The sequence below is a fragment of the Triticum urartu genome, chromosome 7, assembly GCF_003073215.2.
Source record: "Triticum urartu cultivar G1812 chromosome 7, Tu2.1, whole genome shotgun sequence".
NCBI lineage: Eukaryota > Viridiplantae > Streptophyta > Magnoliopsida > Poales > Poaceae > Triticum > Triticum urartu.
The window spans coordinates 54,236,033-54,252,704 of NC_053028.1; the positions used below are offsets into that span (position 1 = coordinate 54,236,033).

Below are 16,672 nucleotides of genomic sequence, written 5' to 3' on the forward strand. Positions count from 1 at the left end.
ATTTGAGATCTGCTTGTGTTTTAGGGTTCAAGAAGAGAGAGGACAGACTCATAGACACAAGAATAGAGAGTAATGAGGCGCCACATGAAGAAGGGAGGGGGAGGGGTGCCATGGGAAAGGAGAGAGGGGCACCATGAGAGGGGAGGGAGGGAGAAAGAGAAGGCGCCATGGTAGGGAAGGGCATGCTAGAGGAGAGGGGCAACAAATGGACAAAAGAAAGGGAGGAGATATGCTAGTGAAGATAATATCTGAAGGTTTACATGCGCCGCCGTCGCCTCGAGCTCGCCATCGTCGCCATGGATGAGGAGAGACCAGATCCTCCACGCGACCCTGAAAAAACAAAGCGGGTGCGAAAATAACCCAAACCAATCCACTGAGACCCACTAAGACAAAGCGGGCCCGAAAAGGACACCGCACCAGCGTAGATCTCAGAACTAAATCCAATGATTGAAAATTCGACTTGAAGCCAATATGAAAACAGAGGACTGATTTTTAGTAAAACTGTAAAAAAAAGCAATTTGGATCGGTGACATAGGCCGACGGCGGGCGCTGCACACGATAACTTCATAACATAATGGAGTGTAACGTCAAAAAACCGGTGTTCAGTCTGCCGCGGGTGGCACGAGCACGACGGCCGTGACCCGGCTCTGCATCCTTGGCTGGCCGTCCGGAGTGCGGGCGCACACTGACAACGAGCACTGAGAGTGAGAGAGCAGCTCGCGCCTCACCCAACAAGGTTTCCTTTCCTTCCTTCCTCGGTAAGCTGGCTGGGATATCGATCGGATCAGGGGGAACCGCCCCGCCGAGCTCCGGATGGCGACGGCGCGGCCGCTCGGCGTGAGGCTCCTCGTCGGCGCCGAGGCGCCGACGCCCCTCCAGGATTCGGCCGAGGACGCCGCGGCCTTCCTCGCCCTGCCGGTCAGCCTGCTCGGCAAGGAGTGCCTGATGGACAGCGCCGGCAACCTCTACGCCAGGGTCGAGGCCCTGCCCCGCGCGGGCGCGAGCGCGGGAGAGGACGCGCTCCTCCGCGCGCCGGCGGGCGCGGTCGTCGTCGGCTCCGCCCAGCGCCTGCTCGCCCTCGCCGGGGCAATGAGAGTGGCGGAGCGGCTGGCCGGCCGGACGGCCCCCGCGGACCGCGCCGAGCCGAGCACCGCGGCCGACATGGACATCGACTCCGGCGGGGACGCCGTCTCGTCGAGCCATTCGGGCAGGGATTCGGGCGCCAAAAGGAGGCGCGGCGGCGGCGTCGACGAAGCGCCATGCGTGCTCCAGAGGCCCGCGAAGCGCCGGATCCTCGCGTGGAGGGTGCGCCGGTACCGGTCCCTGGTGGCCAAGGCCAAGGCGACGGCGAGGAGGGCCAGGATCCGGGCGGTGAGGAGGAGGGCGCCCGCTTGGAAGTGCGTCCAGCGGCAGCTCGCGCGCGCCACCCTGAGCTGCGACGGCCTGCACAGATGGAGCCCCGGCGGCGCCGGCGGTGGAGGAGGAGGAGCTGGTTAGCAATAGAAAGATCCGCTGGTAACTAAATCAGCTCAATCCTCATGCTAATTAGGGAATGGGATTAGCACCCTAGCATTTTGTTTTCCTACTCGATTAGACAGTGCTCCTTATCCGAATGACAGGGGTGCTCAGCTCAATTAGGTTGGTCTTTTGTGATGTTATCCAATTGCGTGTAGAAATTCCATCTTATGCTCTGAAAAACTTACTAGTGGGGAATTAAGCAAGAATTTAGGCTATTTACTACGGACACCCTGACAGACAGCAGCATATATTAGTGTTCTAGAGTTCTTGTGCACTTCAGCTCAATTAGGTTGGTCTTTTGTGATCATCCAGATGAGTGTAGGAATCACATCTTTATGCTCTGAAAAACTTAATAGTGCAGAATTAAGCAAGAAATTAGACTATTTACTACTGACACTCTGACAGGCAGCAGTATATACTGTATTAGTGTTCTAAGGTTATTGTGCATTTGAGCATTTGTGCTCTAAGTTGATTTACCAGATGACAGCATCAGTCTCGACTGATTTTGCATCTTCATTCATGCCTTCCACTGGGCACTGATCTGTCTCCAGTCTCCACCGCATTTCGCTGGGAGCAGTTTTCGCTTTTTCAGCAGACAGGCATCACATTTCGGTTTATTTGGCCTCTTCAGTTTTCCTTTTCTTTCTCTTTTGATACAGTGGAGGAAACATCCTTGATTTCAGCAAGTAAATTACCAGAAATTACAAAGTTGGTCGAAAAAGCTAAATAAATGAACCAAACAGCAAATGGCCTCTCTCTAGGCACTGTAGACAAATTTGGCATTCAGACCATCTTGGCACAAGGATATTTCCATCCTTGTGAGGTCTGAGCTATCAAATATTCAAATGCCTTGACTTCTCTGGCTAATGCAATAGCCTTGGAGTATCACCCTGTTTACACATTTAGAATGCAGTTAGATGATTCTAGTGCACGAGATTCTACAGGATCAATGAACCACATGAACAATTCTCAAGTTTTTTTGAAGCTTGGATACAATTCAATTTTTTTTGGGAGAATAGTTCACTCTTTTGAATAGCTACAACTAGTCAACTAGGCCAATCAGGACTAGTAAACTAGGCGGTATACACAGTGCTGTGAGCTCTGCTATACTTTTGGCGGATTTTACAGCAACAGTGTTTCAGGGAATCTAGTCACTGATTCCAGAGTTGAAATGTTTTTGGTACCGTGAGGCTGCTTGCGTGTGGTGTAGCTAGTTTCTTTCATGAATTAGTGTGTATACTGGTTCAAACCTCGTGCTAAGGAATGTGATTAGGTACTGTAGCTACCATTTTGTACTGTTACTCTATAGAGAGTGCCCCTTGATCCCAAGGACAGGGGTGCTCAGCTCAATTAGGTTGGTCTTTTGTGATGTTATCCAATTGTGTTTAGAAATTCCATCTTTATGCTCTGAAAAACCTACTAGTGGGTAATTAAGCAAGAAGTTAGACCATTTACTACTGACATTCTGAAAGACTGCAGTATATATTAGTGATCTAAGGTTATTGTGCACTTCAGCATTTCTGCATTTGTGCTCTAAGTTGATTTACTAGATGACAGTATCAGACTCAGCTGAATTTACAGCTTCATTCATGCCTTCCACTGGGCACTGATCTGTCTCCAGTCTCCACTGCATTTCACACTATGAGCTGTTTTGGCCTCTTCAGCAGAGTTCCTCTTCACATATTGCCTGTCCACTAGGGGCCGTTTCAGCTTTATTTGGCTTCTTCAGTTTTAGGACCCTCTTTCATTTTGATAAAGTGGACGAAATATCCCTGATATCGTTAATGGAATTGCCAAACCTTACAAAGTTGATGGAAAAACTAAACAATGGAATGGCCTCTCTAGAGTCATTGTAGACAAATTTGGCAAGTGAAAAGTTTCAGACCTTCTTGTTACAAGGATCTTTCCACCTTGCCTTGTGAGGTCTGAGATATCATATGTTCAAATGCCTTGACTTTCTGGCAAATGCAATGGCCCTGGAGTATCACCCAGTTTACACACTCAGAAGATTTTTTGCAGTTGACGATTCTACAGCAAGAGATTCTACAAGATCAATGAACCACATAAACAATGCTCAAGTTTTGCAACTTGGATGCAGAATAGTCGATCTTTTAATAAGCTACAACTACTCAACTAGGCAATCCACGAGTAGTGAAGTACTCCCTCCGTTCCAAAATAGATGACCCAACTTTGTACTAACTTTATACTAAGGTTAGTACAAAGTTGGGTCATCTATTTTGGAACAGAGGGAGTAGGTGATATACACAGTGTTATGAGCTCCGCTATATCTTTGTAAGACTGCAGATTTACAGCAACAGTGTTTTAGTGGATCTAGTTGTTGATTCCAGAGTAGTCATATACTTATGAGTAGAAGTGTTTATGGTATCGTGAGGCCTCAAACATGTGGCGTACTAGCTAGTTTCTTTCATGAATTAATGTGTACTGGTTAAATACATATTTTTTTTAGCTGTATTACTACTCTACCCTCACATATGCAATGTAAAAGATTGGAGATCGCCTTGTGAGTGTTGGTACATAACTAAATCTCTTCTAATAATTCGGTGTTATTTCGAAAAACAATAGGAACCATTAGATGAGGTTATAATCTTTATCGGGGAAAATGATGAAGGTTAATATTTGCTGGGCATATTGCACACATTGATTGGAAGCCTTAAAAAGCTAAGATCGTGTTGTATGCTCTATTCTTGAACAAGTCTTTCTTTTTATGTTCTTTTTGCTGGTTTGATCAAGTTTTAAAGTGCAATTTTGATAAACTTTCTCAGGGTATCATAGCATGCACACGGGTTTTCTGTAGTATGCTACGATTACCATCTGAACCTGTGCATGTGAAACTCCTTAATCATTTGTGCCAAGCCTTCTGCAGTGTTAAGACGAATAAGTCATTACAAGTAGGTATGAACTGAGTGTGCATTATGGTTAAATGACACACTTGGAAAATATTTTAACACTAGGAAAGGACTTAGGCAGGGGGTGGGGTCCCTTTTTGCCCACTTTTATTCACCATTGCGGCTGATGCCTTGGCTGTCTTGATTAAGGGTCTAGTTACCAATTTGCTGGATGACGGGCTAGCCATCATCCAGTATGCCAACGATGCTATTTTCTTGTTTTAGGATGATGTAGAGAGCGCCAGAAATCTTAAGTATATTTTGTGCATTTTTAACATTTTACTGGTTTGAAGATTTATTTATAAGTGCTGTCAAAGGATTGTTGGTGACGATATGAAAACAAGACATATACTCAGAATATTATCGTTCATAAAGTTTTCTCCAGGGGCATAGACAGGTTTTGGCCATTTAGGCGCTTTTTGAGAGGATACTCACACCATGTGGCAAAACCTGAAGCAAATGTGCAGTCAGGGTTGAGCCTGAACCAGATAGAGTGATGTGGCTTTTGACTAACTCAGGTAAATTCTCTGAAGTTCTATGTACCCATTATCTGATTATTACTAAGAGGGTTATTTCTCCGTACACAATGTTGTGGATCCTTAAGCTTCCCCTAAGTATTCTGTTGGTTGGTAGCCTGAAACTGTATTCTGACAAGGGACAACCTGAAAAGTAGGGATGTAAGGAAGTTGACCTGTGTGAGTTTTGTGATGAGCCCCTGTTCTTCCAATGCCCTCTCGCAAGATATGTTTTGGGATGTTGGAAGTGCGTCTCTAGGGATATTGACATTGACTGTCAGCCTTCATGCTTTAGAACTTACTAGCACAAATGCACGTGCGTTGCAACGGGCTAAAAATTCGTAAAACCTGCTCTGTATGACAGCATGCATCATTTTATATATCTAGTTCTGATAAACATCAACATAAGTTTATAATGTTATCTCTTTTCGGAGTATGACGCATGGATGTAAATAAGCCACCCTAACATCTTTCATCAATGAACGAGTAGTGCTGCATGGAATAGTCTAGTAATTGGTTCTATTTTTACTTTTCAGAAAACACAAATATTTCTATATTATAAAATAATTAAACAATTTTGAAATTTTTAATCTTTCTATTATACCCGAAACATCTTTTGAAGATGAACATTTTTTTGAACACATGTTTTTTAACTATGAAATTTGAAAATTTTGTGGTCAAATTTAAATGGTTTTGTTAAAAAGAATTGGAACATTTTTTTGGAGTTTTGTGCATTTTTAAACAAGCGTGAACATATTTAAAAGCATGTTTTTTAAAAAAAAATAAGAAGAATTTGGAACACTCTTTATCTAAAAAAGCACACACATTTGGTGTCCGCAATTAGAAAAATAATTGTTGGTGTCTAGACCATGTAAAGTTGAGAAAGTCGTCAAGACTGTCCTTTGATGGTCCTTCCTTCATCTTAGCACTATCATCGATGGAAAAGCAATGGTGTAAGTGTTTTTAGCAGGATGCACCGACGTAAAATTGTTTGAGAGTTTAATAACTAATCTAAATGTTTTTTCTTAGAATTTTGAAAATATTTAAATGCAAACAATTTTTTTTGGATGGAAGAGTAGTGGTGCATTGAAGTGGGATTGTTTATATACATATTTTGGTTAATATTCGAAAGCAAACAGGTTTTTACTATGTTGATATTTTTTTTAAGAAAAAGTTGGTTGCTTGGTTTGCAAGATTATATTATGTTTTTTTTTTCCTTTTGCACTACTTGAACTTGGCCCAAAGACCGAACCGCACTCACTCTCACTCATCACCATAAAAAAGGCAAACTTTTTTGATAAATTTCATGTGAAGGCGACGTACACCATCCATCACGTATATATGCTTCTTCTACATTTCAGCAAACATAGCAAACAATCCCCACCGAGTAATCCTCCTGTGTGGCCCTCTTTTATCCACGCAGTGCTGCGCTGCTCCTCCTTCACATCCCGTCCAGTAGGCCAGCACCCAATAGGCCAATATCCCAGTAGCGCTGCTCCTCCTTCTCCGCCCCCCATCAGCGCTGCTCCTCCTTCTCCGCCCCGGCCCCAAGTTCCCACCCCCACCTACGGCGCCGCGTACTCCCCTCCCCTCTTTCCTCTTCCACAGCCAATCAAGTAGAACAGATCGAGCACGCGCGGCGCGGTCACACCCCTCCCTCCTCCCTCGGCGGCGACGAGCAGCGGTGTCCGTTGGTGCCCTTTCTTCCTCCGCCTCCAGTCTGGGCCAGGAGACCCGTTGGTGCCCTTTTCTTCCTCTGCTCTGACGCTCGGCCTTGCTTGGCCGAGCTCGCGGGGCTCCGTTCCATTCCATTCCATCCTTCCAATTCCGTTATGTTCCCTCTCTCCTGGAGTTGCCGATTGCGTGCTTATTTTGAGATTCTTCCTTCAGACCTACTTGCTCTTCGCGGATTAATTCCTTCGTTCTGTTCCTCTCAGAGGCTTGTTGATTTCTGATGCGGAAAAGTCACCCGCGTATATAAATTGATTGAATTGGTTGAAAAGGAGCAAGGTGGGACTATTTATGAGTTCTAATCCTCACGCAGAAAGTATTTTTCACTGCTCCTCTGCTCATCGGTTTAGTAAAATGTGGGCTATGTCAGTTCGGCCCGTGCGCGTGACAACGAAACTTACGTCCTCATGGGGTAATGCCTGAGCTACGCCCGCGGGTCATTGGCCTGTTTCTTCGTTCTTGATGGGCTGTTTCGTTCGCTTTCTCGGTGTCGAGCGATCTGAGCGAAATCGATGAACGGTTTAGTACCATCTCAAGTATATGTTTTAAATTCAAACTGAAAGCATAAATTCACAGAAAGAAAGCGTATTGTGACAGTGAACCACGGAGTCAATCCGTGCTTTATTATTAGGGATAGATGGTAATCTTGGTTTGCTGTTTTCACTGGGAGGTACAGGAAAGTGGTGATGTTCGGTTCTGGTGCTATTTTCAGGACTGCATGGAAGCAAATGAGTTCTTTAGTGATCTAAAACGTCTTATATCTGTTTACAAGGAGAGTACTAGTTATTGAAGCAGTTCATGATTTTCTCTAGTTTTATTATAAAAAATCTTGAAAACTTCAATTTTTCTTTTTTCAACGAAAGAATCATATCTATTATAAAAGTTGCCCGGAATTATGAAGCACCTCAATAATGTAGAACTTGGATGTACAATACTTAGAGCACATCCAGATATGCTTTAGCAAAACTGTTAAAAATCAATTTGTTGGTTGTTCATTAGTAGTACAATCTAAGAGCACCCTTAACAGATCCTCGATATGGTTTTAGAGGAGCAAAATAAAGAGTTAACTGCATCTAATCGATCCCTTAGAGGCGGAAAATTGTAATCCTTTTAAGTTTACCCCAGTGCCCAACTCTTCTATTTTCACTCCTCCGCGACACTGCTGCTTAAAAACTTTCAGTACCTTTTCTCACGTCCGCCGCTACCGGAACCCACGTCGCCAAGACAGAGCTCCAGGAATCTGAAGAAACAACGCCGGCAACTCGAGGAGAGATGAGCAGGCAATATTGTTGAACCTAAAACAAGGAAACGGGAACCAAGATCTGGATAGAATCCAAAATCCGAGCCATGAGCCCAGACCTGGAACCAATATTTCTGTTCTAATTTCTGCCGCTTCTTCTCCCTCTGAATCAAACTTTTTTTTTGATCTCTCGACCCCAAGAAGAAACTTTATTCACTGGCACGAGGAAGAAGAAACGGAAGAAGCAAAAGATCGGGGAATGGTTTCTTAACAAGCTCGACTCGGACGCATAACAAGATGGGATACATAACATAACCATCGGAAATCCACCGGGAGGACACACATCAGGCGGCCAAACCCCCGCCTTCCTGCCGCTCGAAGAAATCGATCACGTCGCCGTCCTCCATCTCGAGCTCCGCCGGCGTGCGCCAGCCGACCACGCGGACGGCGTCGTAATGGAAGGTGCCGGTCCCGTACTCGACGTCGGGGACCTGGCTGTGTCCATGACGGCCTGGAGCTTGTCCGTCATCCTGATGGCGTGGCGGATCAGGTTCTGCTTCTGGTCCACCACCTTGAGCGTCACGAACAGGGGCGCCACCGCCGCCTTGGAGTCCTCCTGCTCCTCCTCCCTGGCCGGCGACGCCATAGCTTCAGAGTTCAGACTTCTTCTTTTTCGTTACGCCGCCACGCCGATTTTTCGTTATGCGACGAGGAAGGGCTAGGGCGTCTGATTATATACAAACTAGTCATAAACCCGTGCACCGGCACGGGCTAGCATTTCGTGTGTGCATACATTCTACTTGGTGCTTCTAAAATATATATTTTATTGTACCTTTTCAGTTTATACTATCGTATGTGGCATGCTTTTTCATGCTGGCTAATGAGCGACAACTATAGAGCAGCTATGACACCCGTTAACTATTTCTTGCAAACTGCGATGAAATGGCCCATTATGGGATACTTTCTGATGTTTCTATGTCAGACACGTTTATTTTCTTTCCATCACTTACATGCAACCACAGTTCAAGCGTGAAGTACAAAAACAGGTTATGTTTCAAAAATTAAAAAAACTGGATCATATAGATCATAAACCATGCTTATCGAATTAGGCTATTACTATTGAATCCGGGCAATCCATAGACTGGAATTACAATTAGCTGGCTTAGTTTTGTGTTTTCTCTAGGATCGATGAGAGGTCTAGAATTGGCATTGTAGTCTACTTTGGTGTTAATCACTAAGATACACCACAAAATGAGTTGACAGTAATTGCATGCTTCAACAACCTTACTATAGTACATATCACTTACAAATGAATGAAATAAAAGCTACGCTGCAATATTTGAAATGAACTACACCTTCGCAAGTTTCTCAGTTTGACATTGCTAGAAATGGATGAAAGTCTGGATCTTGCAATCCAATACTAAAATCAGACTATGAATGTCTCTGGCTAAAACAGATTTGTTAGAGATGTTCCTGAAGGAAATATGCCCTAGAGGCAATAATAAAATTATTATTTATTTCCTTATATCATGATAAATGTTTATTATTCATGCTAGAATTGTATTAACCGGAAACATAATACATGTGTGAATACATAGACAAACTTAGTGTCACTAGTATGCCTCTACTTGACTAGCTCGTTAATCAAAGATGGTTATGTTTCCTAACCATGAACAAAGTGTTGTTATTTGATTAACGAGGTCACATCATTAGTTGAATGATCTGATTGACATGACCCATTCCATTAGCTTAGCACCCGATCGTTTAGTATGTTGCTATTGCTTTCTTCATGACTTATACATGTTCCTATGACTATGAGGTTATGCAACTCCCGTTTGCCGGAGGAACACTTTGTGTGCTACCAAACATCACAACGTAACTGGGTGATTATAAAGGAGCTCTACAGGTGTCTCCAATGGTAGATGTTGGGTTGGCATATTTCGAGAATAGGTTTTGTCACTCCGACTGTCGGAGAGGTATCTCTGGGCCCTCTCGGTAATGCACATCACATAAGCCTTGCAAGCATTGCAACTAATGAGTTAGTTGCGGGATGATGTATTACGGAACGAGTAAAGAGACTTGCCGGTAACGAGATTGAACTAGGTATTGGATACCGACGATCGAATCTCGGGCAAGTAACATACCGATGACAAAGGGAACAACGTATGTTGTTATGCGGTCTGACCGATAAAGATCTTCGTAGAATATGTAGGAGCCAATATGGACATCCAGGTCCCACTATTGGTTATTGACCGGAGACGTGTTTCGGTCATGTCTACATTATTCTCGAACCGTAGGGTCCGCACGCTTAACGTTACGATGACAATTATTATGAGTTTATGCATTTTGATGTACCGAAGTTAGTTCGGAGTCCCGGATGTGATCACGGACATGACGAGGAGTCTCGAAATGGTCGAGACATAAAGATTGATATATTGGAAGCCTATATTTGGACATCGGAAGTGTTCCGGGTGAAATCGGGATTTTATCGGAGTACCGGGAGGTTACCGGAACCCCCTGGGAGCCATATGGGCCTTAATGGGCTTTAGTGGAAAGGAGAAAGGGGCAGCCCAAGGTGGCCGCGCGCCTCCCCCCTCCCCTAGTCCTATTAGGACTAGGAGAGGTGGCCGCCCCCCCCCTCTCTCTTTCCCCCTCGGGGAATCCTAGTCCAACTAGGATTGGGGGGGGGGGAGTCCTACTCCCGGAAGGAGTAGGACTCCTCCTGCGCCCTCCTCCTGGCCGGCGGCCCCCTCCCCCTTGGCTCCTTTATATACGGAGGCAGGAGGCACCTCTAGACACACAAGTTGATCCTTGAGATCGTTCCTTAGCCGTGTGCGGTGCCCCCTGCCACCATATTCCACCTCGGTCATATCGTTGTAGTGCTTAGGCGAAGCCCTGCGTCGGTAGAACATCAAGATCGTCACCACGCCGTCGTGCTGACAGAACTCCTCCCCGACGCTTTGCTAGATTAGAGTCCGGGGGATCGTCATCGAGCTGTACGTGTGCTAAGAACTCGGAGGTGCCGGAGTAATGGTGCTTGGATCGGTCAGATCGGGAAGACGTACGACTACTTCCTCTACGTTGCGTCAACGCTTCCACAGTCGGTCTGCGTGGGTACGTAGACAACACTCTCCCCTCTCGTTGCTATGCATCACCATGATCTTGCGTGTGCGTAGGAATTTTTTTGAAATTACTACGAAACCCAACAGTGGCATCCGAGCCTAGGTTTTATATGTTGATGTTATATGCACGAGTAGAACACAAGTGAGTTGTGGGCGATATAAGTCATACTGCCTACCAGCATGTCATACTTTGGTTTGGCGGCATTGTTGGACGAGACGACCCGGACCAACATTACGCGTACGCTTACGCGAGACCGGTTCCCCCGACGTGCTTTGCACATAGGTGGCTTGCGGGCGACTGTCTCTCCAACTTTAGTTGAACCAAGTATGGCTACGCCCGGTCCTTGCGAAGGTTAAAACAGAGTCTATTTGACAAACTATCGTTGTGGTTTTGATGCGTAGGTGAGATTGGTTCTTACTTAAGCCCGTAGCAGCCACGTAAAACTTGCAACAACAAAGTAGAGGACGTCTAACTTGTTTTTGCAGGGCATGTTGTGATGTGATATGGCCAAGACATGATGCTAAATTTTATTGTATGAGATGATCATGTTTTGTAACCGAGTTATCGGCAACTGGCAGGAGCCATATGGTTGTCGCTTTATGGTATGCAATGCAATCGCAATGTAATGCTTTACTTTATTACTAAACAGTAGTGATAGTCGTAGAAGCATAAGTTTGGCGAGACGACAACGATGCTACGATGGAGATCAAGGTGTCGCGCCGGTGACAATGGTGATCATGACGGTGCTTCAAAGATGGAGATCACAGGCACAAGATGATGATGGCCATATCATATCACTTATATTGATTGCATGTGATGTTTATCTTTTTATGCATCTTATCTTGCTTTGATTGACGGTAGCATTATAAGATGATCTCTCACTAAATTATCAAGAAGTGTTCTCCCTGAGTATGCACCGTTGCCAAAGTTCGTCGTGCCCAGACACGACGTGATGACCGGGTGTGATAAGCTCTACGTCCATCTACAACGGGTGCAAGCCAGTTTTGCACACGCAGAATACTCAGGTTAAACTTGACGAGCCTAGCATATGCAGATATGGCCTCGGAACACGGAGACCGAAAGGTCGAGCGTGAATCATATAGTAGATATGATCAACATAAACGATGTTCACCATTGAAAACTACTCCATCTCACGTGATGATCGGTTATGGTTTAGTTAATTTGGATCACGTGATCACTTAGAGGATTAGAGGGATGTCTATCTAAGTGGGAGTTCTTAAGTAATTTGATTAATTGAACTTAAACTTATCATGAACTTAGTACCTGATAGTATCTTGCTTGTTTATGTTGATTGTAGATAGATGGCTCGTGCTGTTGTTCCGTTGAATTTTAATGCGTTCCTTGAGAAAGCAAAGTTGAAAGATGATGGTAGCAATTACACGGACTGGGTCCGTAACTTGAGGATTATCCTCATTGCTGCTTAGAAGAATTACGTCCTGGAAGCACCGCTGGGTGCCAGGCCTGCTGCTGGAGCAACACTAGATGTTATGAACGTCTGGCAGAGCAAAGCTGAGGACTACTCGATAGTTCAGTGTGCCATGCTTTACGGCTTAGAATCGGGACTTCAACGATGTTTTGAACGTCATGGAGCATATGAGATGTTCCAGGAGTTGAAGTTAATATTTCAAGCAAATGCCCGGATTGAGAGATATGAAGTCTCCAATAAGTTCTATAGCTGCAAGATGGAGGAGAACAGTTCTGTCAGTGAGCATATACTCAAAATGTCTGGGTATAATAATCACTTGATTCAGATGGGAGTTAATCTTCCAGATGATTGCGTCATTGACAGAATTCTCCAATCACTGCCACCAAGCTACAAGAGCTTCGTGATGAACTATAATATGCAAGGGATGAACAAGACTATTCCCGAGCTCTTCGCAATGCTGAAAGCTGCGGAGGTAGAAATCAAGAAGGAGCATCAAGTGTTGATGGTTAACAAGACCACTAGTTTCAAGAAAAAGGGCAAAGGGAAGAAGAAGGGGAACTTCAAGAAGAACGACAAGCAAGTTGCTGCTCAAGAGAAGAAACCCAAGTCTGGACCTAAGCCTGAAACTGAGTGCTTCTACTGCAAGCAGACTGGTCACTGGAAGCGGAACTGCCCCAAGTATTTGGCGGATAAGAAGGATGGCAAGGTGAACAAAGGTATATGTGATATACATGTTATTGATGTGTACCTTACTAGAGCTCGCAGTAGCACCTGGGTATTTGATACTGGTTCCGTTGCTAATATTTGCAACTCGAAACAGGGACTACGGATTAAGCGAACACTGGCAAAGGATGAGGTGATGATGCGCGTGGGAAATGGTTCCAAAGTCGATGTGATCGCGGTCGGCACGCTACCTCTACATCTACCTTCGGGATTAGTATTAGACCTAAATAATTGTTATTTGGTGCCAGCGTTGAGCATGAACATTATATCTGGATCTTGTTTGATGCGAGACGGTTATTCATTTAAATCAGAGAATAATGGTTGTTCTATTTTATGAGTAATATCTTTTATGGTCATGCACCTTTGAAGAGTGGTCTATTTTTGATGAATCTCGATAGTAGTGATACACATATTCATAATGTTGAAGCCAAAAGATGCAGAGTTGATAATGATAGTGCAACTTATTTGTGGCACTACCGTTTAGGTCATATCGGTGTAAAACGCATGAAGAAACTCCATACTGATGGGCTTTTGGAACCACTTGATTATGAATCACTTGGTACTTGCGAACCGTGCCTCATGGGCAAGATGACTAAAACACCGTTCTCCGGAACTATGGAGAGAGCAACAGATTTGTTGGAGATCATACATACAGATGTATGTGGTCCGATGAATATTGAGGCTCGTGGCGGATAGCTCGTGGCGGATATCGTTATTTTCTCACCTTCACAAGATTACTTAAGCAGATATGGGTATATCTACTTAATGAAACATAAGTCTGAAACATTTGAAATTTCAAAGAATTTCAGAGTGAAGTTGAAAATCATCGTAACAAGAAAATAAAGTTTCTACGATCTGATCGTGGAGGAGAATATTTGAGTTACGAGTTTGGTCTACATTTGAAACAATGCGGAATAGTTTCGCAACTCACGCCACCCGAAACACCACAGCGTAATGGTGTGTCCGAACGTCGTAATCGTACTTTACTAGATATGGTGCGATCTATGATGTCTCTTACTGATTTACCGCTATTCGTTTTGGGGATCGCTCTAGAGACGGCCGCATTCACGTTAAATAGGGCACCATCAAAATCCGTTGAGACGACGCCTTATGAACTATGGTTTGGCAAGAAACCAAAGTTGTCGTTTCTTAAAGTTTGGGGCTGCGATGCTTATGTGAAAAAGCTTCAACCTGATAAGCTCGAACCCAAATCGGAGAAATGTGTCTTCATAGGATACCCAAAGGAGACTGTTGGGTACACCTTCTATCACAGATCCGAAGGCAAGATATTTGTTGCTAAGAATGGATCCTTTCTAGAGAAGGAGTTTCTCTCGAAAGAAGTGAGTGGGAGGAAAGTAGAACTTGAGAGGTAATTGTACCTGCTCCCTTATTGGAAAGTAGTAATCACAGAAATCTGTTTTGACCCTACCAATTAGTGAGGAAGCTAATGATGATGATCATGAAACTTCAGATCAAGTACTGAACCTCGTAGATCAACCAGAGTGAGATCCGCACCAGAGTGGTACGGTAATCCTGTTCTGAAGTCATGCTACTAGATCATGATGAACCTACGAACTATGAAGAAGCGATGGTGAGCCCAGATTCGCAAAATGGCTTGAAGCCATGAAATCTGAGATGGGATCCATGTATGAGAACAAAGTAGTGGACTTTGGTTGACTTGCCCTGATGATCGGCAAGCAATTGAGAATAAATGGATCTTCAAGAAGAAGACTGACGCTGACGGTAATGTTACTGTCTACAAAGCTCGACTTGCGCAAAAGGTTTTCGACAAGTTCAAGGGAGTTGACTACGATGAGACCTTCTCACCCGTAGCGATGCTTAAGTCTGTCCGAATCATGTTAGCAATTGCCGCATTTTATGATTATGAAATTTGGCAGATGGATGTCAAAACTGCATTCCTGAATGGATTTCTGGAAGAAGAGTTGTATATGATGCAACCGGAAGGTTTTGTCGATCCAAAGGGAGCTAACAAAGTGTGCAAGCTCCAGCGATCCATTTATGGACTGGTGCAAGCCTCTCGGAGTTGGAATAAACTTTTGATAGTGTGATCAAAGCATTTGGTTTTATACAGACTTTTGGAGAAGCCTGTATTTACAAGAAAGTGAGTGGGAGCTCTGTAGCATTTCTGATATTATATGTGGATGACATATTGCTTTTGGAAATGATATAGAATTTCTGGATAGCATAAAGGGATACTTGAATAAAAGTTTTTCAATGAAAGACCTCGGTGAAGCTGCTTACATATTAGGCATTAAGATCTATAGAATAAGATCTATAGAGATAGATCAAGACGCTTAATTGGACTTTCACAAAGCACATACCTTGACAAAATTTTGAAGAAGTTCAAAATGGATCAAGCAAAGAAAGGGTTCTTGCCTGTGTTACAAGGTGTGAAGTTGAGTAAGACTCAATGCCCGACCACTGCAGAAGGTAGAGAGAATATGAAAGATGTTCCCTATGCATCAGCCATAGGATCTATCATGTATGCAATGCTGTGTACCAGACCTGATGTGTGCCTTGCTATAAGTTTAGCAGGGAGGTACCAAAGTAATCCAGGAGTGGATCACTGGACAGCGGTCAAGAACATCCTGAAATACCTGAAAAGGACTAAGGATATGTTTCTCGTATATGGAGGTGACAAAGAGCTCACCGTAAAAGGTTACGTTGATGCAAGCTTTGACACTGATCCGGATGATTCTAAATCACAAACCGGATATGTGTTTACATTAAACGGTGGAGCTGTCAGTTGGTGCAGTTCTAAACAAAGCGTCGTAGCGGGATCTACATGTGAAGCGGAGTACATAGCTGCTTCGGAAGCAGCGAACGAAGGAGTCTGGATGAAGGAGTTCATATCCGATCTAGGTGTCATACCTAATGCATCGGGTCCAATGAAAATCTTTTGTGACAATACTGGTGCAATTGCCTTGGCAAAGGAATCCAGATTTCACAAAAGGACCAAACACATCAAGAGACGCTTCAACTCCATCCGGGATCTAGTCCAGGTGGGAGACATAGAGATTTGCAAGATACATACGGATCTGAATGTTGCAGACCCGTTGACTAAGCCTCTTCCACGAGCAAAACATGATCAGCACCAAGGCTCCATGGGTGTTAGAATCATTACAGTGTAATATAGATTATTGACTCTAGTGCAAGTGGGAGACTGAAAGGAAATATGCCCTAGAGGCAATAATAAAGTTATTATTTATTTCCTTATAATCATGATAAATGTTTATTATTCATGCTAGAATTGTATTAACCGGAAACATAATACATGTGTGAATACATAGACAAACAAAGTGTCACTGGTATGCCTCTACTTGACTAGCTCGTTAATCAAAGATGGTTATGTTTCCTAACCATGAACAATGAGTTGTTATTTGATTAACGAGGTCACATCATTAGTTGAATGATCTGATTGACATGACCCATTCCATTAGCTTAGCAC

At 44.1% G+C, this 16,672-nt stretch overlaps 1 protein-coding gene across 1 annotated transcript; it reads left to right on the plus strand.

Moving 5' to 3' along the window:
• The first annotated feature begins 613 nt into the window (after positions 1-613).
• Positions 614-1,740, plus strand: LOC125525035. The gene has a single exon (XM_048690057.1). It carries the CDS (start codon positions 814-816, stop codon positions 1,495-1,497), a length of 684 nt encoding a protein of 227 aa, XP_048546014.1. The 5' UTR covers positions 614-813; the 3' UTR covers positions 1,498-1,740.
• Positions 1,741-16,672: the final 14,932 nt, after the last annotated feature.

Coding starts and splice junctions, on each gene's coding strand:
- LOC125525035 (XM_048690057.1), top strand. CDS start 814: ATGGCGACGGCGCGGCCGCTCGGCGTGAGGCTCCTCGTCGGCGCCGAG.